Raw genomic sequence first — 27,606 nt, 5'->3', positions numbered from 1 at the left:
ACTGATGGAAGGAAGTTTTGGCTCAAAATCTCACGATACATGGCCCCATTCATTCGTTCCTTAACACGGATCAGTCGTCCTGTCCCCTTAGCAGAAAAAACGCCCCAAAGCAAGATGTTTCCACCCCCATGCTTCACAGTAGGTGTGGTGTTCTTGGGATGCAACTCTGTATTCTTCTTCCTCCAAACACGACAAGTTGAGTTTATACCAAAAAGTTATATTTTGGTTTCATCTGACCACATGACATTCGCCCAATTCTCTGCTGTATCATCCATGTGCTCTCTGGCAAACTTCAGACGGGCCTGGACATGCACTGGCTTAATAAGCATGGTAACACGTCTGGCACTGCAGGATTTGATTCCCTGTGGGCGTAGTAGTGTGTTACTGATGGTAACCTTTGTTACTTTGGTCCCAGCTCTCTGCAGGTCATTCACCATGTCCCCCGTGTGGTTCTGGGATTTTTGCTCACCGTTCTCATGATCATTTTGACCGCACGGGATGAGATCTTGCGTGGAGCCCCAGATCGAGGGAGATTATCAGTGGTCTTGAATGTATTCCATTATCTGATAATTGCTCCCACAGTTGATTTTTTCACACTAAGCTGCTTGTATATTGTAGATTCACTCTTCCCAGTCTGGTGCAGGTCTACAATTATTTTCCTGGTCTTGGCCGTAGTGGAGTTTGGAGTCTGACTGTTTGAGGCTGTGGACAGGTGTCTTTTATACAGATAACGAGTTCAAACAGGTTCCATTAATACAGGTAACGAGTGGAGAACAGAAGAGCGAGCTTCTTAAAGAAGAAGTTACAGGTCTGTGAGAGCCAGAGATCTTCCTTGTTTGAAGTGACCAAATACTTATTTTCCACCATAATTTACAAATAAATTATTTAAAATTCCTACAATGTGAATTCCTGGATTTTTTTTCACATTCTGTCTCTCACAGTTGAAGTGTACCTATGATGAAAATTAATTTAAGTGGGAGAACTTGCACAATCGGTGGCTGACTAAATACTTTTTTGCCCCACTGTACATAAACCCAAAATATATATTTTGAATGTTTTATCAAATCACATTTTCTATTACGGGTTTATAGCCATTAGGGTTGTACGGTATACCGGTACTAATTAATTGGAAACGTTACTATACTGCTCTTAAAAAAATACAGGTACCATTTCATCATCTGCATGATGCTGTGCGGCGGTGACCATAGAGCCGGGGCGCATGATGTTGAGTGTGTCAAAAGGCACACACAAAGCGCATACAAGCAATAACATTGAAGAGAGGAAAAATGGCAAAAAAACGACAATTCTACTGGTTAATAAAGAAGGGTGTGTGAAGCGCAATATGGAGGTATTTGGGCTTCAAAACTAATGAGGTCACGCCGCGCTGCAACTGTGGCTTTAAAACAAACCTCACCAAACGTGGCAATTGGTATTGCCACCTTTGCTTCAAACATTTAAATAATAAGCATTCAGATCTGCACAAGAAGTTATAAAAACTGACGATGTAATAATTAGTTGTTACACTTTTCCTGCTGTTCGGCTCCCATGCAGACCGTAGTCTAGAAGCACAGGGCAGATGTTCCCTCCAGAGCCGATGTTTTCGTCGGGGGTAATACCCTTCACTTTATCCCGCAATAGTCTGCTAAGCTCTGTTTTCGGGTCAGAATGATGAGGATGCCAATCCACAACAATCACTTTATTATTAGTTTTGCAGAAACACAACCGAACCCTTTCATCACTCTACTGCGCAGTGCACGTTGCACACTCTACCTTTCTCTCTCTACTCACTCACTGACATCACTCACCCAATCCATATATAACCACATTCTTGCAAAAAACACATATTGTACGCTACAGTCATAAGTAAACCAGCTCCTCTATTGTGTACATGTAAATACGCAGATGCGCACACAGCTGCTGGGCTTGATTCCAAATATTAGCGTGTGTTAAAACCGCCCATTTAAAGTCAACTAATGCATGTGACGACGTGACGCTGTTGGCAGAGTGGCCGTGCCAGCAACCTGAGGATTCCGGGTTCAATCCCTACCTTCTAACAACCTCGTCATGTCTGTTGTGTCCTTAAGCAAGACACTTCACCCTTGCTCCTGATGGGTCGTGGTTTGGGCATTGCATGGCAGCTCCCGCCATCAGTGTGTGAATGTGGAAGTAGTGTCAAAGTGCTTTGAGTAACTTGAAGGTAAAAAAACGCTATACAAGTGTAACCCAATTACCATATAAATGACTGAATTTTGAAACAAATTTCTTCAATTTGTGTTACCTACGACATGGCTTATCTGTGTACTTTTATACATAGTTTTGTTTTTAGTATTTACTAGTATTTGTATTTTCCTAAAGCACAAAACCAGGAGTGGCAAACATAAATCATGAATAATTTAATATAATGTCAAAGCTTTTTTATTCTATACTAACCTAATCCTTAATTGTGGCAGACTATATGTAATACATCAAATTGTAAATTTTTCACCTTTTAAAAATTTCAACCATCTAAAATTGTTCATTGAGTTCAATAGGAAACGTATGTTTAATGTATTGTAAAATTCTCTGGGAAAATAAAGCCAATATGACATTTTTTGTAGTTCCCTTTATTTAGAAAAGTATCAATATACATTTGCTTACCGGTGCCAAATTATTGGTATTGGGACAACCCTATTTAGCCATATACAGGATATTGATATCGTTTTATCAGCCCAGGCCTAATTTATATCACATACTCCTTTCACATTTGATGTTGAATGAATGAACTTTTGCACTTTTTTCAAATTTTTGGAATTCCAAGTGAGCTGAACTGACCTTGAAGAAGTTGGAGGAGTAATTCTCAACATTAGAGGTTTTGTTGAACTTCCCTCGTTGGGATGGTTTTTCAGAGGCAGAGCTTGTCTTTTCACACCACTGCAAGGAAAAACACTTACATTAACTGGCACGATTAGCAACAAGAGGTGCAGATACAAGAACCCATTTCCACTTCCTGCCATTATAGTACAGCTCAGAGGATAGCTTTGAAAATAAAAACAACCTGGCTTTACTACACATCTGAAAATTAGAGTTCTGTTAACTACTCCTCAACTCACTACAGAAGTGGCGCTGCAAGTTTTTATCCCCAAGAAAATGAGCTAAACTAGCATTAAAGTAACATTCTATTTTTAAATTAATGTTAGCAGGTAAGTTCACATAGCTATGCTAGCACTGCTTAAGTGTGCCAGTATTATGTTGTTGTGTGTGATATATGACATCTGCTATATAGGGACAAGTGCAGGGCTATTGTAGGGCTACTATGTAATAAATGGATTAACACAGTCGCACTTTTTTCAACATGACTGTGCACTTAGTTCAACTGTGCATGGCCAAACGGCTCATTAGCATTAACGCTACAGAAACATTAAAAGGCATATCACTGTTAAGACTTAGAAAAACACATTCTCCATTTCTAAATGTATTAGATAGAATATTTTCAATTTTACACCAATACTAATATGGTGAGGTCTCTGATTACTTATGTTTACATTCCTAAAAATTACATTAATCTGTCCCTACAGGAATTTGCAATGTTGCGATATTCATACATTTATATACGCATAAATACATTATACAGTATATTAAGTATATACAATATATATATATATATATATATATATATATATATGCACACACACTGCTTGTCTCTCTCAGGATCACGGGGGTGCCGGAGAGGCTGCATTCGGGCGGGAAGTGGGGTACACCCTGGACAAGTTGCCACCCTTATCGCAGGGTCAACACAGACAGACAACATTCACACTCACATTCACACACTAGGGCCAATTTAGTGTTGCCAATCAACCTATCCCCAGGTGCATGTCTTTGGAGAAAAACTGGCAACAATACTTTACTTACATTTCGGAACCTGTATACCCAAGCTGTAGTGACACTGTTTATCTAGCGTGGTATTACATCGTCTTGCGACAGCTATCTCCAGCATTAGCCGTAAGCTAGCTACACCAAGAGGTAAGCTCGCTTTTGCATCAGTAGCTGAATGATTTTTTAATTTGTAGAGCAAAACACAATGTGATAGGACACCAATCCGTACTCACAAACATATAACAATATCTGTAAAGTATTGGCCTAAATTTCATGCATTCTTTGTACACAGCTAGCTCGACAGTGTATGTACTGTAGTTGCACAGTGATGTTCTGCATGTAACATGATCAATAATAGATAGATAGATAGATAGATAGATAGATAGATAGATAGATAGATAGATAGATAGATAGATAGATAGATAGATAGATAGTACTTTATTGATTCCTTCAGGAGAGTTCCTTCAGGAAAATTAAAATTAATATAGTGACTCAATTGTTCTGTTTCAAGGAAATACAAACCCCGTTTCCATATGAGTTGGGAAATTGTGTTATATGTAAATATAAACAGAATACAATGATTTGCTAATTATTTTCAACCCATATTCAGTTGAATATTCTACTAAGACAACATATTTGATGTTAAAACTGATAAACATTTTTTTTTTTTTTGCAAATAATCATTAACCTTAGAATTTGATGCCAGCAACACGTGACAAAGAAGTTGGGAAAGGTGGAAATAAATACTGATAAAGTTGAAGAATGCTCATCAAACACTTATTTGCAGGCTATTTGGGAACAGGTGGGTGATGATTGGGTATAAAAACAGCTTCCCAAAAAATCCTCAGTCTTTCACAAGAAAGGATGGTGCGAGGTACACCACTTTGTCCACAACTGCATGAGCAAATAGTCAAACAGTTTAAGAACAACTTTTCTCAAAGTGCAATTGCAAGAAATTTAGGGATTTCAACATCTACGGTCCACATCATCATCAAAAGCTTCAGAGAATCTGGAGAAATCACTCCACGTAAGCGACATGGCCGGAAACTAACATTGAATGACCGTGACCTTTGATCCCTCAGACGGCACTGTATCAAAAACCGACATCAAACTCTAAAGGATATCACCACATGGGGTCAGTAACCAGAAAACCACTGTGACTCAATACAGTTCGTCGCTACATCTTTAAGTGCAAGTTAAAGCTCCACTATGCAAAGCGAAAGCCATTTATCGACAAAATCCAGAAACGCAGCCGGCTTCTCTGGGCCCGAGCTCACCTAAGATGGACTGATGCAAATTGGAAAGGTGTTTTGTGGTCTGACGATTCCACATTTCAAATTATATTTGGAAACAGAGGACGTGGTGTCCACTAGAACAGAGGAAAATAACCATTCGGATTGTTATAGGCGCAAAGTTCAAAAGCCAGCATCTGTGCTGGTATGGGGGTGTATTAGTGCCCAAGGCATCGGTAACTTACACATCTGTGAAGGCACCATTAATGCTGAACGGTACATACAGGATTTGGAGCAACATATGTTGTCATCCAAGCAACGTTATCATAGATGCCCCTGCTTATTTCAGCAAGACAAGTGTTACAACAGCGTGGCTTTAGTAAAAAAAAGAGTGCGGGTACTTTCCTGGCCCGCCTGCAGTCCAGAATTTTCTCCCATCGAAAATGTGTGGCGCATTATGAAGCGTAAAATACGACAACAAGACCCCGGACTGTTGAACGACTGAAGCTGTACATAAAACAAGAATGGGAAAGAATTCCGCTTTCAAAGCTTCAAGAATTAGTTTCCTCAGTTCCCAAACGTTTATTGAGCGTTGTTAAAAGAAAAGGTAATGAAACACAGTGGTGAACATGCCCTTTCCCAACTACTTTGGCACGTGTTGCAGCCATGAAATTCTAAGTTAATTATTATTTGCAAAAGAAAATAAAGTTTATGATTTTGAACATCAAATATGTTGTCTTTTTAGTGCATTCAATTGAATATGGGTTGAAAATGATTTGCAAATCATTGTATTCTGTTTATATTTACATCTAACCCAATTTCCCTACTCGTATGGAAACAGGGTTTGTACTAAAACAACTTACAGTTGAGTGTCTTTAAAGTGACAATGTAAACATCAAGTGTAAAACAATAATATTCACTTCAGTGTCTTTCACTTTACTTTATGAGAAACTGTGTGGAAAATGCTGTTTCTCAGAAAACTTAACCAACAATTAAACTTTGATTAATTCAAATACCTCGATAAACTGATGTTTGGCCTCGCTGGCTTTAAATATATGTTCTGCGATGGTTTAAGGTGGCGACTTTTCCAAAGTGTATCCAGCCTTCTGCCAAAGTGTAGCTGGAGGCCCAAGCCCCCCCCCATGACATCGAGAGAGAGAGAAACGATGGAAAATAGATGGAGGGATTGAGTAATTTTTCTAGTAGCATTTCAGTTTACTCCTATTTATCGTTTTTTTGTTGGTGATTTCTTTCCGTACAACGTGACCGGCTGGCTCTGTGTTGCCTTGGAAACGCTCGAAAGGAAAGTGGTGCGCTCTGCAGAATGCAGTTTCTTACTTCTGCCAAAAAGGTTATATTTTCGCCAATCCTTGATTGTCTGTTTGTAAGCAACATACCTCAAAAAAGTATGTATAGATTTAATTTTTTTTTTTTCAAGAAATGTAAAAAAAAACAACCCAAACACACTTTACTTCCTGCTTATGCCGTTCCTTGCCCCCACCTTGTTGACCTGCGCAGAGGATTCTGGGAGATGTTTATTTTCAGACCTGGCCAAAGCTAAAGCGTCAGAAAAGACTCCACACCAAGTTTTTGTTTGATACCGCCATGTGTGATGGCATCATTGTGAAAACTTCAAAACTGTAATACGACGGTATCTACAAAATAGTTACACCCCTTGTAGTTACTGTATTTTCCGGACTATAAGGCGCACTTAAAATCCTTTTTTTCCCCTCAAAACTTGACAGTGCGCCTTATAACCCGGTCCGCCTAATGTAAGGAATAAGTTTGGTTGAGCTTACCCACCTCAAAGCTTTTTTTTTGTTACATGGTGTAATGATAAGTGTGACCAGTAGATGGCAGTTAAACATAAGCGATAGAAAAGTGTAGACTGCACTATAATGTCAATTTTACATGTTGTATAGAAAATATAGAACATTACACACAAAGCTAAAAAAATCTATCAATATGTTTTAGTTCGACTTTGGTAAGCTCTGAAGCCGCACTGCTTGAAGGATTGTCGGCGCAGAAAACATACGAGTATTAAGTATTATGTGTTGAAGAGGTTCATTTAGACGACTGACATGTATTTATAAATGGTTGAATTATATATGATAGTAAGGTAAAGTGTTGTACCTGACAAGTTTCGGCTACCTTGCTTCTACAGCCTTCATCAGAGGTGTCACGTGTCAACGCACACCAGGGGACGCCGCCATCCCATTACCTTACTAGCCTATATGAATCAAACATTTATAAATAAAAGAATTATTATGGTGTGTGTATAAGTTCAGACATTATCTGGCGAATTGTTTCGCAATATTATGCAAAAGCAACTTTTCTTACTTTCTGGCACCTTCTGATTTGTATTTGGGATCTGCTTTAATCCTACAAAAATCGTGCACTTCCGCCTTTGTATCCGTGCCGACGCCGCAGAAGATAATCTTCTTTTTCTCTATCTTCTTATGTGACATTCATCCTCCACTGTTGCCATTTCTAATATAAAGAAGTGTAAAGTTCTTACTTATATCTGTCAGTAAACTCGCCATGAAAGCCCTAAAACATGAGTAGCGCTTTTACATAATTCACCCACGGAGCTTTAGTTATTGTTTACATAATTCTCCCACGGAACTTTAGTTATTAGAGTTCCGGTCGGACGGTTTATCACGTGACACATTTCTGGTGTTGTTTCCAGACGAGGAGATGCTGCTCCGTTATTGATTTAAGTAAAGTCTGATTGTCATTAAAACAGTTAGCTTAATCTTTTGACACTTCTTCCACTCCTGTCCTTGCACGCTACAACAAAGTTGACGCGGAGAAGACGCTGCCGAAGGTGAGCCACGTAAATAAGACCACCAACAAAACAGCGCATCCGGAAGAGAGCGTCAGAAAGCGGCTTAAAGATGATCTGTAAAACATAATCTATGCAACATTTTGACCAAAGAACCACCATTGTAATGGTGTAGTATAGGCCACAAAGAAGCGTTTTAAATTTAGAGGGAAATAAAAAAATTAAAGGCTCCTTTAATGAGCCTTATAATTTGGGGCGCCTAATATATGAAAAAAGATTACAAATAGACCACTCATCGGCAATGGGCCTTATAATCCAGTGTGCCATAGGGTCTGGAAAATACGGTACTAAGTTTCTATTAGTTAAAATTAATTCAAACAGCGATGAAACAGGACAATGACAATAGACAATGAGCTCTGAATGTGCTTTTACTACCATATCATGTCTAGTTTTAAGTCCGTGAGGTATTAAATGAGTAAATACATCAGTACAGTATTTGTTTTCCAAATGTTGAAGTTAATAAAGTATTTCTGATTCTGACGTGATTTTTGAAGGTTATAGTTGCAAGGAACACTTAAAATAGTGAAGACAAATTATAAAAATCATAAGTTGATTAAAAGTTTTAGAGGAAAACAAGCCTCACAACATCGCAACTTTTTCCACCACGTTTTGAAAAGCCAGCAAAACCCTGGAGGGGCTGTATAATATAGGACCTGTAAACGTGACCATAAATGAAAAATGTGAAATACCTGGAATCCTGATATTCATCTTCAAGTTTGTCGGCAGGCTCGCTTAAAAAGTCCACTTTGGATTTTTTCCTCTTTTGATATGGAATGATGCGCTTGTCACGCACTTGAGGCGGCATAAGTACAGGAGTTGTCTGCAGATTGTCAGCGGGCACCCCGCGCAAGTCACTTGGGCACTCAGAAACTGCGACAGCAGAATAATGTCGATGGTCCTGAACTAGTATTGTATGACGCTTGGTCCTCGTGCGTTTAGCAACATTCAAGATGATGGGCATTGTCTTTAGAGGGTCATGATGGGATGTCATTGCTTTGGTGGCCCTGTCCTCAGACATAGCCAGGGCAGGACTGGGGTTAGGATCACAGCGCAATATGACAGAAGACAGGGCGGGACTGGGGTCAGGATAACGGTGCAATGTGACGGTGGTCACCGCAGGACTGGGCTCAGGATCATGACGCAATGTGATGAGGGAAGGAGCGGCACTGGGCTCAGGATCAAGACGCAATGTGACAGGGGAAGGGGCTTGACTGGTGTCAGGATCAAAGCGCAATGTGACGGGGGAAGTGGCAGGACTGGGTTCAGGGTCAAAAGGCAATGTGACGGGGGAAGTGGCGGGACTGGGGTCAAGATCATGGCGCAATGTGACGGGTTTGGGGGCGGAACTCGGGTTGGGCTCACAGAGCACAGTGACTGGGGCCGTGGCATGGGTGGGTGGACTCAGAGTTGTAATGCGTTTCATGGGCACCACTCTGTAAATTACTTTTTTGTTGTTGGGTGGTAATGGCATGCGGCTTCCAGCAGGGAGGACATTTGTAGTGTGCCCTGGCATGATGGTCACACGAGGGGCATTTCGCTGCGCGGAGTTACGACCATGGAGCATCTTAGCAATCTGACTTATCTTACTATAGGTGGGGGAAGTTGAACTGAGCGTCTGATAGGTGTTGGTTTGTAAGTCTTTGCGCAGAATCTGCCCCTGACTGTTGACTAGCAGGACCTGGGGAGTCGACGGAGGGGTTGCATGCGCTGCCTGGTTGGGAACTACCTGCTGTGCTTGCTGCTGCCCTCCAGGCTTCGAGTTGTCCAAACGGATGGCAATGGTTTTGCCACGCATGGCTCCAGGTGAGACATTTAGAGTGCTTGTCCCGTTGAACACAGTAGGGGTGGTGACTGGACAGGGGGAAGGGTTCATGTCCATGGAGGTGTTGTTCACAACTTGTGCTGACCGAGAGGGCAAGATCACTTTAATTGTGTGCTGTTGAGGTGAGAGACATGACTTTTGGGGGCTGGGAGTGTGGAGTACTTTCTTTACAATTATTTTTTTCATTTGTGCTGGGCTTGTAGGGTTTGGGGTGTAGTCCAGGTCCTTTGCATCGTCTTTAAATTCCTCGGTAGAGTCTGTGGATGACACATCATCATTGTCAGGATTGGCGACAGTGGTTGACTCGACAAAAACATCCTTGGCAGATGTCTCATTGTCTATGAGAACCTCCTCGGTTTGAAAAGACATGTGCGGGTCGAAAGCGTCAAGAAAAACAGGCAGTGATGACTCTTCCTGGAACTCACTCGCCTCGCTTTGACCTTGTTGCGACGTCGACACCTCGTAAGCAGACTCCAACCTTTTGAGAGCAACCGTCAGCTGCTTCGTAGGCGTCCTGAGATTGGCGAGAATTGGAGAACTTTCACCACGTCGTACTTTGTCGTCGTCTGCCTCCTCGCTTCGGTCGCTTTCCGACCCGTCGTCCGCCCCGTCTAGCTGGGGGATAGACGGTGTCGAGTGAAGTGTTGACGTTTGTGTGCTGCTAGCTGCGTCACACACCACGGTGCGCGTGAGTTTAATACGCTGGCTGGAGTCGTCGTCATCTTCCGAGTCCGCATTCTGGCTCTTTATTTGCATTTCCAAAGCCGCTTCGTCTAAATCCAGCCTCATGCCCTGGGCACCGCAGTTCAACACTATGTTTTCAGTGAGCAGAGTCTCATCAAACACCAGTTGGGTGTTCAAAACAGAGGCCACCGCAACCTCAGTGTCTCTGTCCAACACAGAATAGGGCAGGTCTTGTGCCATCAGCTGCGCCACTTCCTCTGTTTTGTCAGGAGCTAGTGAGATCCCGTTTGTTGTAGCCACGGCAGCTTCCTCGGCCTCGGATGACGCTAAGAAGTCTTGGGGAACCTCAGCAGACACTGGAGTGGTTATCTTGAAGGTGTGCCTCCCTTTCGGGGACACGTGGAGAGGAGAGAACGCTGCAGAAATGGATCGAGAAGGTGAGCTCCAGACTGGGGAGAGCGAGTTTTGCCTCAACAATGGCGGAGAGGATGGTGGGAAGTTCGAGGATCTTGGAGGGGAGCTGAACAAGGCGCATCGAGAGAGGACGGCTCCGCCAGAGCGCAAGGAAGAGGGGTCGTTCTCAGTTGGAGATGCGCTACAGCGGCTCCTTGACGACAGCCTTCTACGTCGTGGGCTGTTGTCCAGGTCCCGCAGGGTGAGAATTTGATGCGATTTGGAAGAACCTGAACCTGAAATCAAGACTTGAGAGTCAGTCTGGCACGTTTCTCAAACAACTTAAGGTACAGGTGAAACTTAAAAAAATTGAATATCATGCAAAGGTTAGTTTATTCCAGCAATTAGTTACGCCGTGAAAATAATATTAAATAGTCTCATAACGTGCAAATATATTCCGACCCATCTTTTGATATAATTTTGATGGTAAGAGCTTATGAAAACCTAGAATTTAAAATCTCCCAAACATTTGGGATTTCCAAAAACTCTTAGTAATGATCATCAAAATCATAAGAAATAAAGGCTTGAAATAAAGTATTTCACTTTGCATGTATTGAGTTCGTATCACATATTGGTTTCACATTTGAATTGAAATGACTGACATGAATGAACTTTTGCAGGATATTAACATTTTTTGAGTTAAACCTGTATGTGTTCTTTACCTGGAGAAGGGAGGGGTCGGGATGATCCCCCTGCTGGTCTCCTGGTCTGCGCGTAGCTTGCATGTTTGGATCCGAGTGTATTGTGTTTGGAATTAGGGGACGGGGTAGCAGAGGTGAGTGGACTGGATGAAGTGCTGAAACATTCTGGGGTCTCCACATCTGGAAAAACATTTGTATTTTATTTTATCTAACCAACCAATTTTTTGATTAATAAAATAAAAAAAGGTTTCAGTCTCACCCCTGTATTGGTTAGGACTGTGTACTATGGTGTGATTCTCCTCCTGATCGTACTTCAGATCCTGTTCCTCAGCAGGGAGCGGTGTGCTTACTTCTGTCACCTTACAGGTGTACTTGCATTGTCTGCGTGGATCCACGGTGCTCCAGTATAACCGTGAACATCTACAAACAGGGTATTTTCATATAACAAATAGAGAGGAAACAAATGTTTTGTTTTGTGTAATAAGGGCAATCACTTACTGGTATCCAACAGGATATAAAGTCCTCCCATTTGATGAGAGTTCGGACAACACACCAAGTTTCTGAATCTGCAGAGACCCTGAAAAAAAAAAATTATTTTTTAACATTTACACTGTGATACACTTTTTTAGGTACACTGGCACAGGCAAAGGTAATGCAAAACTATTGTTTTTAAGTACTCAGGTACAACAAAAAGTAATTTTATTTAGTAAATACAATGTCCCCTATGTGTGTGTGTGTATATATATATATATATATATATATATATATATATATATATATATATACACACAGTTATGTTCATAATAATAGCAGTGTGTTTAAAAAGGTGAGTAAACCTCAACATTTTTCTAATAAATTGTATTTTAATTAACACAAATGCATTGGGGACACCGCACATTCTATTTCAAAGCCATACAATTAGAAAAAAGTAATTAAATTTGATAATATTTTACAAAAAGTCAAATATTAAAACAAAAAAATAGCAATGCTGACATATTTCTTTACAAAACTCAAATGTACTGTATTAATAACTAAGAAAGACTTGCATATTCAACTTTCTTGAGAATCAGTAATTAATATTCAGTTGCATAACCACGGTTTCTGATAACTGCTTCACATCTGTGGCACATGGAGTCCACCAACTTCTGGCACCGGTCAACAGGTATTGCAGCCCAGGAAAATTGTATTACGTTCCACAATTCGACTGCATTTCTTGGCTTTGCCTCATAAACAGCATTTTTTTATGTCAGCCCACAAGTTTTCAATGGGATCAAGATCCGGGGATTGTGCTGGCCACTCCATTACTTGAATTCTGCTTGTCTGAAACCATGATTTTGCTCGCTTGCTGGTGTGTTTGGGGTCATTGTCTTGTTGAAACACCCATTTCAAGGGCATTTCCTCTTCAGCATACGGCAACATGACTTCTTCCCGTATTCTGATGTACTCTAACTGATCCGTGATCCCTGGTATGCGATAAATAGGACAAACATAATAGTATGAGAAACATCCCCATATCATGATGCTTGCACCACCATGCTTCACCGTCTTCACTCTCTACTGGGGCTTGAATTCAGTGTTTGCAGGACGTCTGACAAACTGTCTGTGGCCGTTAGACCTAATAAGAACAATCTTACTCTCATCAGTCCACAAAATATTACGCCATTCCTTTTTAGGCCAGTCAATGTGTTCTTTGCAAATTGTAACCGCTTCAGCACGTCTTTTTTTTAACAATGGGACTTTGTGGGAGCTTCTTGCTGGTAGCTTGGCTTCACATAGACGTGGTCTGATTGTTACAGTACTCACAGGCAATCTAAGATCTACTTTGATCCTCCTGGAGCTAATCATTGGCTGAGCCTCTGCCATTTTGGTTATACACCGATCCATTCTAATAGTCGTTTTTCTTTTTCTTCCTGGCCTTTCTGGTTTTGGCTGCCATTTTAAAGCGTTTGATATCATTTTAGCCGAACAGCCTATCATTTTCTGCACTTCTTCATAGGTTTTCCCCTCTTTTATTAAAGATCGCTCTTCTTTTGAACAGTGTCTGGAACGACCCATTTTACTGTTTTTAAGGACAAATGCACAGTCAGCATATGCAGCATCAGTTGCCTTGATCCTTAAATAACGGCCACTTGTTTAACAACTTTTTTTCCCCACATAATCAATGACCTCACTAATTGAACTCAGCACTGCTATTTTTTTTAACACGCCCGTTTCATTAAATGATTCAGTTTCACAAAATCAGCAGCATGTATGTCATGCCTGTTGGGTCTGTTGGTTTTCAATACCTTTACTAAACCTTCTAGAAATGTACTTAAACAGTGATTTATCTTGCTAGTGATGTGGGACTGCTATTATTTTGAACACAACTGTGTGTATATATATATACAAATACATATATATAAAAATAAAAAAGATAAACATACCAATGGTCATATTTATAGATTCAGGCTCAAGGCCTGTGAGGAACTTTCTTTTGAGAGTGATCCCTTCAAAGTCCACATAGACCCGCCGGGGGACTTCAAATCCTTGCCCAGACACCATCTGAAATAATTTTGCAAAGCATAAACAAAAAACAAAATAAAAAAATGAATAGGCACAACACAACCCACCTCCACGCTGACAAGGTCCTTATGCTTAAAGCAGTACATCTTCATGTCCTCCTGGAACACACAGTCTTGGGCTCGAGCGCACATAAAGTGGAAATTACTCTGGCAGGTGGCGAGGCAGCACCCCACAGTGGCTCCTGACTGCCCGCAATGATCACAACGCTAGAGAATAAGAGGAAAAATTGTTTTGATAAATGGGCTTAGAAGCACAAAACCAGTTTTCGTCATAAAAAATGTCCTCTATTACACAAAATAGACATTTCAATGACATTCTAACGCAATACAGAGCATCTGAAAGTATTCACAGTGCTTGACTTTTTCCACATTTTTTTACAGCTTTATTCAATATATAATACATAAAAATATAAATGTTAAAACATTTTCGTCCTCAAAATTCTACATACAATACCCCATAATAATGATGTACGTGAAAAAGTTTTTAGAGCGTTTTACTATTTTACAAAAAATAATAATAAAAAAAAAAAAGGAAATTGCATGGACTTGAGTATTATTAGTAGTTGCTCAGTACTTTATTGGTACACCTTTGGCAGGAATTACAGCTTCAAGTCTTTTTGAATACAGCTTGGCACACCTATCTTTGGGCAGTTTTGCACATTCCTCTTTGCAGCACCTCTCAAGCTTCATCAGGTTGAATGGGAAACGTCAAGGCTGGGCTCTGGCTGGACCACTCAAGAAAATTAACAGTTAACCTGAAGCCATTCCTTTTATATCTTCACTGTGTGCTTAGGGTCCTTGTGTTGCTAAAAGATTAACCATCCCTCTTGTCTAAGTTCAAGAGCAAATTTTTATCCAGGATGTTTGTACATTACTGCATCCATTTTTCCCTTTAGCCTGACTAATCTCCTAGGTCTCCCAGTTCCAGCCGCTGAAAAACATCCACAAAGCGTGATGCTGGCGCCACAAATGCTTCACTGCAGCGATGGTGTTGCCCCGATGATAAGCGGTGTCTGGTTTCTTCCAAACATGATGCCTAGCATTCACGCCGAAGAAGTCTGTTAAACACAAACACATGGACAAATAGAAACACAACACGCTGATACTGCCATAAAACCTGGGTACCGTATTTTTCCGACTCTAAGTCGCAGTTTTTTTTTTCATAGTTTGGCCAGGGGTGCGACTTATACTCAGGAGCGACTTGTGTGTGAAATTATTAACACATTACCGTAAAATATCAAATAATATTATTTAGCTCATTTACGTAAGAGACTAGACATATAAGATTTCATGGGATTTAGCGATTTGGAGTGACAGATTGTTTAACGTATAGCATGTTCCATATGTTATAGTTATTTGAATGACTCTTAACATAATATGTTACGTTAACATACCAGGCACCTTCTCAGTTGGCTATTTATGCGTCATATAACGTACACTTATTCAGCCTGTTGTTCACTATTCTTTATTTTAAATTGCCTTTCAAATGTCTATTCTTGGTGTTGGGTTTTATCAAATAAATTTCCCCCAAAAATGCGACTTATACTCCAGTGCGACTTGTGTTTTTTTCCTTCTTTATTATGCAATTTCAGCAGGTGCGACTTATACTCCGGAGCGACTTATACTCCGAAAAATACGGTATAATATAGACATTTTTACTCTATAGTATTTTGGTTACTCTATTTTATTTGTATTTATCCTTTGTGTTTTTCATGTATTTTTAGTGCTACCTGCTCCTGCTAAAAATTTAATTTTGCTGAGGGAACCTTCCCAAGGGATTAATAAAGTTCATATTTATCCATCTTCAATCTTTGTTGCATCAGACGGTCTGAGGGTCTTTCAGGTGTATTTTTGGCAAACTCCAAAAAGGCTACTATGTGCTTTTGACTAAAGACTGGCTTCTTCTACATGCCCCTAAAACTGACCAACACGCCGGATTGTAGTCAGCTGGAGGCGTGTCTTAATTAAATTAAACAATGGATGTCCACCAACTTTTTGCAACTCAACGCCAAAAAAACGGAAATGCTGATTATCGGTCCTGCTAGACACCGACCTCTATTTAATAATACAACTTTAACATTTGACAACCAAACAATTAAACAAGGCGACTGGGTAAAGAATCTGGGTATTATCTTTGACCCAACTCTCTCCTTTGAGTCACACATTAAAAGCATTACTGAAACGGCCTTCTTTCATCTCCGTAACTTCGCTAAAATTCGCTCCATATTGTCCACTAACGACGCTGAGAACATTATCCATGCGTTTGTTACGTCTCGCCTCGATTACTGTAACGTATTATTTTCGGGTCTCCCCATGTCTAGCATTAAAAGACTACAGTTGGTACAAAATGCGGCTGCTAGACTTTTGACAAGAACAAGAAACGCCTATACTGGCTTCCTGTGCACTTAAGATGTGACTTTAAGGTTTTACTATTTACGTATAAAATACTACACGGTCTAGCTCCAGCCTATCTTGCCGATTGTATTGTACCATATCTGCGTTCAAAGGACTCCGGCTTATTAGTGATTCCCAGAGCCCAAAAAAAGTCTGCGGGCTATAGAGCGTTTTCTGTTCGGTCTCCAGTACTCTGGAATGCCCTCCCGATAACAGTTCCAGATACTACCTCAGTAGAAGCATTTAAGTCTCACCTTAAAACTTATTTGTATACTCTAGCCTTTAAATAGACTCCCTTTTTAGACCAGTTGATCTGCCGTTTCTTTTCTTTTTTCTCCTATGTCCCCCCCGTCCCTTGTGGAAGGGTCCGGTCCGGTGGCCATGGATGAAGTACTGGATGTCCGAAGTCGGGACACAGGATGGACCGTTCGTCAATAGTCGGGACCCAAGATGAACCGCTCGCCTATGTATCGGTTGGGGACATCTCTGCGCTGCTGATCCGCCTCCGCTTGGGATGGTTTCCTGCTGGCTCCACTTTGGATGGGACTCTCGCTACTATATTGGCTCCACTTTGGACTTGATTCTCACGGTTACGTTAGATCTACTATGGATTGGACTTTCACAATATCATGTTAGACCCGCTCGACATCCATTGCTTTCGGTCCCCTGGGGGGGTTGCCCACATATGTAGTCCTCTCCAAGGTTTCTCATAGTTATCATGGTCGACGTCCCACTGGGGTGAGTTTTTCCTTGTCCTTATGTGGGCCCTACAGAGGAAGTCGTTGTGGTTTGTGCCGCCTTTTGAGGCACTTGTGATTTAGGGCTATATAAATAAACATTGATTGATTGGATCTACATACAGGTGGATTGGTGCAGAGATTGTTGTCCTTTTGTAACAATCCCCTCTCTCCACAGAGGAACACTATAGCTCTGACAGAGTGACCATCAGGTTCTTGGTCACCTCCCTGACTCGGGCCCTTCTCCCTTGATCGCTCAGTTTAGACAGCCAGCCAGCTCTAGGAAGAGTTCTGGTAGTACCAAACTTCTTCCACTTACAGATGATGGAGGCCACTGTGCTCATTGGGATCTTTAGGCAGCAACTATTTTCCTGTACCGTTCCCCAGATTTGTGCCTCAATACAATCCTGCCTCGGGGGTCAACAGAGAATTAATTTGACTTAAAGCTTGGTTTGTGCCCTGCCATACACTTTCAGGTGAAGGAACCTATTCCGAATTATGTCAAATGAACATCTCACGGTTAATCAGTTAAAACAGGATGCACCTGAGCTCACTATTGAGTTTCATGGCAAAGGCTGTGAATGCTTATGTAAATGTGATTTCTTAAGTTTTTTATTTTTAATAAATTTGCAAAAATCTCTCTCTCCTAAAAAAAGAAAATACAACTGTCACATTGTCATTGTGGGATTTTGTGTGCAGAATTTTGAGTAAAACATGAATTTGTTCTATTTTGGAATAAGGCTATAACATAACAAAATGTGGAAAAAGTAAAAGTGCTGTGAATACTTTACGGATGCACTCTGTGTCAGGCAGTCCCCAAAGCCTGCTTATGAGCACTAAAAGTTTTGAAAAATCAATGCGCTAAATGAGCGAAACTTAAAACAATAAGGGATCTTTAAGTAACTCTTTACCAAGTGGCGCCCCCTGGAAACAGCAGTGTGTACTCGGAAAAGAGCCCCGTTGTTCTCATAAACTTCAGCGGACCAAAGACAGCAGTTGATATGGGCCCACTCATTCTGGCCCAGGTATAACAGCCGGCCTGCTTCCTATTGAAAATAGGGGGAGATTATGAACTAAAATTAATAAATGCTTTTTGGAACATGTCAAAAAAGGACAAAGTTGAAAAGCAGCTTGAATTTACTCTGGGAACAGAGTCGCCGTATTGTTGACACAAAGCACACTGCCGGCAATCTTTGGCCTCCAGATGATTTTTTACACCTGCACAGAAAACAGAAAATATGATTTTATTTTAGTATTTTATTACATAGCATTGCAGTAGCAGTAATACTGTAAAATAGCTTACTTACCTAGGAAGCCAGCTTTCCCCGCATATGCCCCTCTACATTCCCGGGGCTGGTGCGTCCTCTTGATCCACTGTGCATAGCTGTGCTCCTTGGAAGGTGGGTGAACTGCTTCTGGGAAGGTTGCACTGGAGAGCAAAGGTTTAGCCAAGTCAGACACAAGAATAGTGTAAGTGAACCATCTCAAAATGGGTTACATAGGCTCCTAATTTGGCCGCTGACATAATTATGCAATGACATAATACATCAATTACGGTTGCGATATTTTTTCAAAACTATTACAACATTTGGTCATTTCTGCTCTACCATGTTTCTGGCTATGCTTCTGCTAAAATGTAATAAACACTTATACTTTACATTAGTTTTCAGTGATACTAAAAATGTGGGCATCAATCCAAAACAAAGTAGTCAAAGGGGACAAAGACTGAAACATCAAATTTTCAAGACCATTAAATTATAATTTTTTTTAATCACAATTTTAATCAGACAAATACATAGAACGGGAGTGTAACAATTTCAGTTACATTTTAAAATTATGACCTAATAATGGCTCAGATTTAGATAATTTGGTTTTTACTTTAAACCCGCTTGTGTCCAGGGACTTTTTTCCTGATTTTGTTAACAATAACAGTAACGACAAAATATTTTTTGATGGTAAAAATATCGATCTAAACACTATGGTATCGATCTGACACTATACTTGTTGGTATTGTTACTGTTGATATTTGTATCAATTTGCCCACCTTGTTTACATTCGAGACCTGTTGCTTGCAGTTAGCATACCGTCCTACGGTTTTTAGTGTAGCATGTTTAGCTAAACTTTGTCCTATTGGGATAATATTTGTGAGAAATGGAGCTAAAACTAACAAATATTTTGATATTCTCTTAGACAACGATTATCTTAACAATTAGTAGACTAATCAGATAATTCTACGTACACATTTAATGGCTCTAATTTTCCATCTACCGGTACTTCTAAATGCAGCTTAAGTTATTTCAGGCACGTTTTTACTAACAACAAAGATGATTACTTAATTCATAAATATGGATGTATACTGTAACTGTGCTGCTCATTCAGCTGTTTTAATTATTAATAAATAAATTATTAAATTGTTGGCTAATTAATAGATTGTATGTTTAAACTTATTGACGCTGCTTTAAGATGTGCTTGAATTGAGGTAAACAAAGTTTAGCTGGCTGACTTTGTATAAAAAAAATATTTAGTTATTTTTCACAAAACCTCGTCTCACACTTGTTAGCGAGCTAGCACAAAGTTTAGCTGGCTGACTTTGTATAAAATAATATTTTGTTATTTTTCACACAACTTCGTCTCACACCAAATGTCCGACATCATGTCTCCGTATCATAGATGGAGAGTTATAAAAACAAGGTCCGCTTTGCAAAATGAGCCAGGTACTCTTGTTTTTAACAAGGATAAGAGGAAATATTCCAACACTCTACATGTTAAATATAAGAGGACATTTTCTAACACTCCATGTGTTATCACTGCCGATGTTTTCGCGAGTGGTGATGCAGATCCACTTCCGGCCAGAAAAACACGAGTGATGACGTCAAAACTATTGTGGACAAATTTTTATTGTCGAATAATTGTTTCAGCCCTGGTAAGAAATTTAGTTTATTTGCCACCATGGTGGCGAAGATTACTGACGTAGAAGTGGCACTGTGGACATGACATTAATTAAAGTTAAAAGTACCAATGATTGTCACACAATTAGTGGTTAGAGTGCCCTGAGATCGGTAGGTCGTGAGTTCAAACCCCGGCCGAGTAATACCAAAGACTATAAAAATGGGACCCATTACCTCCCTGCTTGGCATTTAGCATCAAGGGTTGGAATTGGGGGTTAAATCACCAAAAGTGATTCCCGGGCGCGGCCACCGCAGCTGCTCTTTAACCGCCAGCAAGGATGCTACATTGCGTTAAGGACGCGGTGGTTCGCTTGTTGCTATCAAACTTGTAGACACAGCTCTCATCAACGTGCATTAGCAAAAAATAGACAGTATTATAAGCTCTACCATCCACCAAATTTATATCGTGCAACCCTAGTTAAGAGTGTAAAAGCACATTCTAACTGATGTTTCCATGCACTAAATTAGTCTGCTTTTAAAATTAGGATTTTTTTTTTAGTATTTTCACACTTGAATGTGAAGTCCCAGTGTCTATGCACACTCACTACTGCGACTACTGGTCATATACAATGTGCGCCGCGTACACTAGGTGGCGCCTATTGCTTTTTAGCCATTTAATGTATTAGTTATCCGAATTGGGGCTCCTAAGTCAACAGCGCAGACCTTTTTGTACCTGATGTCCGCTGTAATATTACCACTGGTAACAAATAATACGTCTAATAGCTACGATGTTAAATAACAGACAGCATCAAGAAATGATCATAGACTGCGTCACAACTTGACGCCAGAAGCTGTGGGAGTGTTGCTTAGAATAATCTTTCCAATGGAGAATCATGGAAAAAAAATGTTGTAATGTTTCTGTGTTCATTCAAAAGATCATGGATTGATGGAATGAGTTGTAAAATCCAAAGGGAAAGACAATTTGTGCCCGAATCCTGCTCCAGAGGGTTTCTATTGCTGTGGACAATTGCCAGTAGTATGGAATAAAGTACACAAAAGCAATCTGTATACACTTTCTTTTTTGCCATTGATATACAATATCTGTTTCATTCTTTTTTATCAAATTCGTATTTTGTTCTGGAGTCCGAATGAAGCAGACATTCTCTGTTGCGTTAGCTACCGTCTTAAATAAATCTTGTTTTATTTTTTCTCTCCCATTGATAAACTTCAAAATGTTCTGTTCTTTTAAATTTGTGAAGCAAATTAAGTCTCCTCTTGATTCCAGTTGTTGCCTGTTTTGATTAATCGGTATCTGCTTCCGGGTTATATTCCGCGCATCGAAACTGGACTGGACACACACACACCCTCGAGAGCGATGGTTTCCAATCACATTAGCTAGGAGTGTTAGTCCGGTGCCTCAAAAGCCAAACATGATCAGATAAAGGTGTTTACAGGGGTTGTAGGATGCTTCTTTAGAATCAAGCTATTTGGGAAATCAGATTAATGTAGTGCAAGGAAACGTAGTCACTGAGAAATGCGTCGTGTGTGCCGCCAGTGCGTGGATGTTGCCTCAACACGCCCTAAATAGTCATCTCATCCTCAATTATCGCCATCTCGGCTACGTAGCGGAAGAAAAGCAACTACCTCAAGTGGTTGCAATACATATTGAGTATAGGTAGGAATCTTTGGCTACCTCACGATTCGATTAAAAATCGATTATTGATGCCTCTTTAATGGATGTATATTGATGCAGTTTTACATTCCTTTTCACTAAAAGAAATGTATCTTGAAACTTAAAAAAATAAAACAGTGCATTGGTAATAAGAAATTCCCTTCACATTTATTAAATTCATGAGAATGTGTATAAAACGGGAACATAAGAGCCCTATAATAAAGGATCTGGTCGGATCTCTTGGTGAGGTGGCTCGTTGCAGTCAGGCAAGTTTTAGAGCTGACTGCATTTTTTTATTTACAATAAATAGATAAATTATCGACGTTTACTAATTGATTTTGTGATCCTCTATGTCCGAATGCAATGCATCTAAAAAACGATTATTTCCCCCACCTCTATTAAGGAGAGTTTTGTAATGATCATTTCTAATAAGTGTGCAGCAACAACAAAAAGATTTGGGACACTACTACACTGTCAATGTATGTCCACAGTGCACATCAAAGGAAGTGTGGAAGTGCCTCGCAAGTGTTGCGCAAGGCTACCTTGGTGGTTGCTCAGGGAATGAGCAAAACTTCTTTTTGTAGTGTGCGGGCAGCCAGCTGAATACTTGCACCATCAACTGTCACAACAGAACAACAACAATCAGTTGAGATTATAAGTAAATACATCAAAGGTGAGTGTTTATTAGTGCGGTAAGATTACTTTGACATAGTGCTCTCTAACATCCTCAAAGTGAGAAGCCTCCTTCTTGAGCCACGTCCTCATCACAAAGACAAAGTCTTCGTGGAAAGCGTTCTGATTGGATGAAAAAGGGGTGTTGAAAAACATTAATTTCGTCTTCATGCTCCTCGTTATTATACTCACAATGGACGAGTAGCCGCCTCCTTTTAACTTTGTGTGCATGGCTTGTAGGTCACAAACTGATGTTTTTTCACTGTTATACTCTGCCCTGTTTGTTTCTAGACACTGGGACACACAAAGTTTGAGCTAATAAAGTTATACAGATACAGTAAATACTTCTTGAGTAACAATTTGTGCGTACCGATTTACAAAGCGTGAGGGGCTGGCTGACGTTAGAGGTGAGAAGGCCAGTAAGAACCTCCTCCAAGCTGACCAGCAGCTGTTCGTGCAACTGCTCCTTCAAGGTGCAGGTTTCTTTGCCATGCTGGCAGCAGGGAGAGCAGATGAATGCCCCACTATCCGGTTGGCTCAACAACAAGCTGTAAAGTTCCTCTGAATGACAAACCACACAATTCAGATGTGGAAGTACATTCCTTTAGGCCTTTTACCAGTAAAACTACACACACTCACCGGAAAGGCCCTCACATGCATGATGCACCCAGTGGCAACATTTGGTACATCGAATCATCTGCGCAGTCCGGCTGCAGTGATCGTAACACTTGTTGCAGACTGGGCAGAAGTGACCTGCATACAATAAACAACATAGATTAGTCAAACCATCTTGGATGAAAGGCATGGTCAACAAAAAGTCTAACCTTTGTCATGGAGAAGCGAACAATCGGGGCAAAAGTTGTCTTCGTGGTTCCAAGAAACTTCCCATGACTTTCCAGGCGTAACACCGCAGCTTTTACAACGAATGCACGTCATACAGACCTTTACAAAACACACAAAGGCCCAAAAAGAACAGGTGAACTTTGAGGGATGATTTGCTTGAGGAAATATCACTCATCATCGAATGGGGGTACTCCTAATATGTCAGTCGTATCATATGGTCCATTTTATACCTTAAGTGCAGCAAGTTTGGCTAATGTGGGTGCTTTAACCCATGCTCAAGTTTGGTACACTCCCCCTCCTTTGGCATTATTAGAATAGTAGGGTCACTGCATAGGCATGATTGCATATACACACACAACGTAACCAAACAACTGAATGACTATTACAATTGCGCCAACACATTTCACAATAGAAATAGATACAAAGACTCAAAATAATCCAAAACAACACGCAAGGCAGGGATCCTCGCCTGCGACTACATACTACTACTACTTTATTAACAGAAAGCAATACGTGCAGCTAGGCAAAAATATGTCTACGACGCTAAATATATCTTGAGGTGTACCCCAGAGGTTTACAGAGATCAAAATTCTTCAATCTCTAAATAAACATTTGTAAAGTTACAAATTACATAAAAGTACCAGTAGTGTAAAAACAAATAAAGGTTGAAAGGATAAACTAAACAACATTCTGCGGTGTAATAATAGAAGATAAAATGAAGCGGAGATTGGCAATAATGAAGAAGGCGAAAGCCTAAAAATTATTCTATATTCTCTACTACTCACTAGTGTTACTATATCTAAGTTATTGTGAAGCCAGATGGGGAAGTAAGCAAAAAAGTATTTTTTATTCACTAACCGTGTTACAAGAGGTCAGTTAGAAAAATACATAATGTAGGCTGTAGATTAGACTCAAACCCTTTATTTGTCGAATCAAAACTATTGAAGTTCAAAGATTTGGTGCATTTGCAAACAATTTAAATTATGTATAAACAAACTATTACCTGCTATAAACCCAAGAATGTACAAATATTCTTCTCATCAAAAGAAGAGAAATACAACCTTAAGGAGAAATCTAACTTAAAACATTTGTATGCACGTACAAGACTTAAGACCTTTAGCATATCAGTATGCCGGAATAAATTATGGAAAGGATTAAAAGGCAAAGAAGTAAAGTACTAGTTGAAAGGGAAACGGCACTTATGGGGAATTCTGCCTATCATTCACAATCATTATGCGAGACAAGCACATATATGTTTTTCTTTTTTATGCAGTTTTAAATACATGCTAACAAAAGTCAGTCAAATGAACCAGAGGGAGTTGCTCTATTCCGCCTATAAGGCTCTCTAAAAACTTACAAAAACGTCCATCAACGTTTTATATGCACGCTGTAAGTATACATATATTTTAGTAACAGGCACATTCATATTAACATGTAATATTTACGTATTTTGCCTATTTTAAGTATACGGAGCCACATTAATTTCACAACGTAAAAATCTCTATGTTTGCTTTTCCCTTCAATAACAACACTTCAACTCCCGGCAGACATTGTAAGAGACAAGAAAGACCACTTTTGGACAAAATATGATCCAGAAACTTATATGTTTTTGCTTCAATATACGGAGGATGAGGGCTCCACCCAAACAAGGCCACCGACCTTGACAATATTCCTTCCAGATTCCTCAGGGACTCTGCCACCACCATTCCTCCTATCATCACACACATAATTAACCTCTTAATTAAACAAGGCCAAGTACCCAAGGATTTCAAGATAGCAAGAGTAACCCTCCTTTTTAAAAAAGGAAGCAAATTAAAACCTGGTAACTACCAACCTGTTTCTATTCTAAGTTCCATTTCGAAAGTAATGGAAAAAATAGTTTATGAACAGGTCGATAAATACCTTGCAACTAATAAATTAATGTACAAATTCCAATCAGGCTTCAGAACTAACCACTCCACTGACACATGCCTTCTCTATCCGACCGACCACATCAAACAGGAGGTGGACGCGGGCAAATACTGTGGCATGGTCATGCTGGACCTTCTGAAGGCCTTTGACACCGTTAACCACGTTATACCTTTGGATAAGCTCAGAGCAATCGGATTCGATAAAACCTCATCGAGCTGGATGCAATCTTACTTGGAGGGGAGGAAACAGGTGGTAGAGGTGAACGGCACCATGCCCCCCTCTCAGTAAGCTGTGGAGTCCCCAAAGGCAGTATACTAGGGCCTTTACTGTTCCTAATAAACGTAAATGACATGTGAAGTGAAGTGAATTATATTTATATAGCGCTTTTCTCAAATGACTCAAAGCGCTTTACATAGTGAAACCCAATATCTAAGTTACATTTAAACCAGTGTGGGTGGCACTGGGAGCAGGTGGGTAAAGTGTCTTGCCCAAGGACACAACGGCAGTGGCTAGGATGTCGGAAGCGGGAATCGAACCTGCAACCCTAAAGTTGCTGGCATGGCCACTCTACCAACCGAGCTATGCCGCCCCAATGTCATCAGCATGCGACTGTGAATTGTTCCCTTTTTGCAGATGACTCGGCCCTGCTGGTATCCGGCAAGGACAAGTCACAGGTGGACAAAATCCTCAGTGCTGAACTCCTTAGTATTTGTACCTGGCTCGCTGACAACAAGCTGTCCATACACTTAGGTAAAACGGAATCCATCCTATTTGGGTCCCAAATAATCTCAAGAAAGTCAGTGACTTCACCATAAAAGTGGGTGACATTGTTATCACCAGGAAAGATGAGATCACCTACCTAGGTTCCATTCTAGAGGCTAATCTTTCCTGTGATAAAATGGCAACCAAGGTAATGAAAAAGGTCAACCAAAGAACGAGATTTCTCTACAGAATCTCCTCTCTGGTCAACAAAAGCACTTTGAAGATCGTAACAAGAACTCTCGTTCAACCCTTTTTCGAATACGCTTGCACCTCCTAGTAACCCAGCACCTCCAAAACCCTCAAATCTAAACTCCAAACATCCCAGAACCAGCTAGTCAAGTTACTTTTAGACCTCCACCTCAGATCACACCTCACTAAAACCCACTTCTCCAAAGTGGGCTGGCTCAGGGTGGAGGACAGAGTGAAACAACTTGCACTGAGCCTGGTCTATAAAATCCGCTACACCTCCCTGATACCGAAGTACATGTCAAACTACTTCCTTAACGTAAAGGACCGCCATAACCACAACACCAGGGGGAACTCCACAAACTATGTTAAACCCAGATTCCGATCTAACAAAGGTCTTAAATCATTCTCCTTCTATGCCTCATCAATGTGGAATGCACTCCCAACAGGTGTAAAAGTAAGTGCATCTCTATCCTCCTTCAAAACTGCACTAAAACAACACCTCGAAGCAAATTCAACCCTTTACTAAGACCCTCCCACCTCCACATCCCATCTCCCCGGATTGTAAATAACCAAATGTAAATAATCAAATGTATTTCTAATGTATATACTTGTTTTTATGCTATCTGAACTCACTGTTCACTGCTCGCTGTAAATATCCTACTAGGTCAGACCTTAACTGTTTCAATGTCCATTTTTCTGACGATGCAATTGTTGATGACTGAAGTGCTGATATCAACCAAACCCTCCTCATCCCACCCAGATTGTAAATAATGTAAATAATTAAATGAATATACCCCGATGATTAACTTGTCTGATGACTATATTATGATGATAGTATATATTTTTACCATGAATTGATTTACGTGGACGCCGACTTAAACAAGTTGAAAAACTTATTGGGGTGTTACCATTTAGTGGTCAATTGTACGGAATCTGTACTGAACTGTGCAATCTACTAATAAATGTTTCAATCAATCAATCAATCAAAGCTACAAGTTTTAGAAGTTGCATACGTAACATATTCAAATTTTGTGAAACGCTAAACATCATGCAGCAATATTGCTAAGTACTGAACAAGATGTAAAAAAATCTTCCACCAGACACGTCAAACTATCTTGTGCGACTATGTCATTCTACACGAGAAACCAGATGAAAACTTCGAAAGGCATGGAGGACTACAACTTCTTTGTGTGTAGTTAGGGCAAGGAAATGACTCTCCAGTCATTCAAATCCAAGCAAAAAATGTTACACTTATTTTACCACCATAGAGTCGGTGCTTTTTGTGTCAAATACAATTTTATAAAATGTTTCTTAATTCAATGCAAAAATGCTCACATTTATTGGTGAAATACATCTTTGGACAACTTTGACCAATACACTGTATTAGGTCGAATAATAATTGTGTAAATATATCAATAAGAGCTTTAAGTACATTATGTATGTTTCAG

At 40.2% G+C, this 27,606-nt stretch overlaps 1 protein-coding gene across 5 annotated transcripts in view; it reads right to left on the bottom strand.

The window, feature by feature from the left end:
* The window catches only part of kmt2ba (lysine (K)-specific methyltransferase 2Ba), an 86,846-nt gene that overhangs the window by 11,086 nt on the left and 48,154 nt on the right, over nucleotides 1-27,606 (bottom strand). For 4 of the 5 annotated variants that reach the window (XM_061897494.1, XM_061897495.1, XM_061897496.1 and 1 more), the window contains exons 14-29: nucleotides 23,278-23,395; nucleotides 23,093-23,206; nucleotides 22,824-23,014; nucleotides 22,646-22,747; nucleotides 22,484-22,576; nucleotides 22,324-22,400; nucleotides 18,529-18,650; nucleotides 18,363-18,439; nucleotides 18,133-18,267; nucleotides 14,139-14,297; nucleotides 13,953-14,070; nucleotides 12,028-12,106; nucleotides 11,789-11,949; nucleotides 11,551-11,709; nucleotides 8,619-11,124; nucleotides 2,812-2,910 (exon numbers count right to left, since the gene is read on the bottom strand). In XM_061897494.1, coding sequence (XP_061753478.1) covers nucleotides 2,812-2,910; nucleotides 8,619-11,124; nucleotides 11,551-11,709; nucleotides 11,789-11,949; nucleotides 12,028-12,106; nucleotides 13,953-14,070; nucleotides 14,139-14,297; nucleotides 18,133-18,267; nucleotides 18,363-18,439; nucleotides 18,529-18,650; nucleotides 22,324-22,400; nucleotides 22,484-22,576; nucleotides 22,646-22,747; nucleotides 22,824-23,014; nucleotides 23,093-23,206; nucleotides 23,278-23,395 — 4,310 coding nt within the window. Of the gene's footprint in view, nucleotides 1-2,811; nucleotides 2,911-7,217; nucleotides 7,315-8,618; nucleotides 11,125-11,550; nucleotides 11,710-11,788; nucleotides 11,950-12,027; nucleotides 12,107-13,952; nucleotides 14,071-14,138; nucleotides 14,298-18,132; nucleotides 18,268-18,362; nucleotides 18,440-18,528; nucleotides 18,651-22,323; nucleotides 22,401-22,483; nucleotides 22,577-22,645; nucleotides 22,748-22,823; nucleotides 23,015-23,092; nucleotides 23,207-23,277; nucleotides 23,396-27,606 lie in introns of those variants that run through there. The other variant, XR_009806427.1, reaches the window with a different exon arrangement.

Source organism: Nerophis ophidion, linkage group LG04, assembly GCF_033978795.1.
Source record: "Nerophis ophidion isolate RoL-2023_Sa linkage group LG04, RoL_Noph_v1.0, whole genome shotgun sequence".
Taxonomy (NCBI): Eukaryota; Metazoa; Chordata; class Actinopteri; order Syngnathiformes; family Syngnathidae; genus Nerophis; species Nerophis ophidion.
The sequence above is the reverse complement of the archived record's forward strand: the minus strand, read 5'-3'. Positions and strand labels throughout refer to the sequence as shown.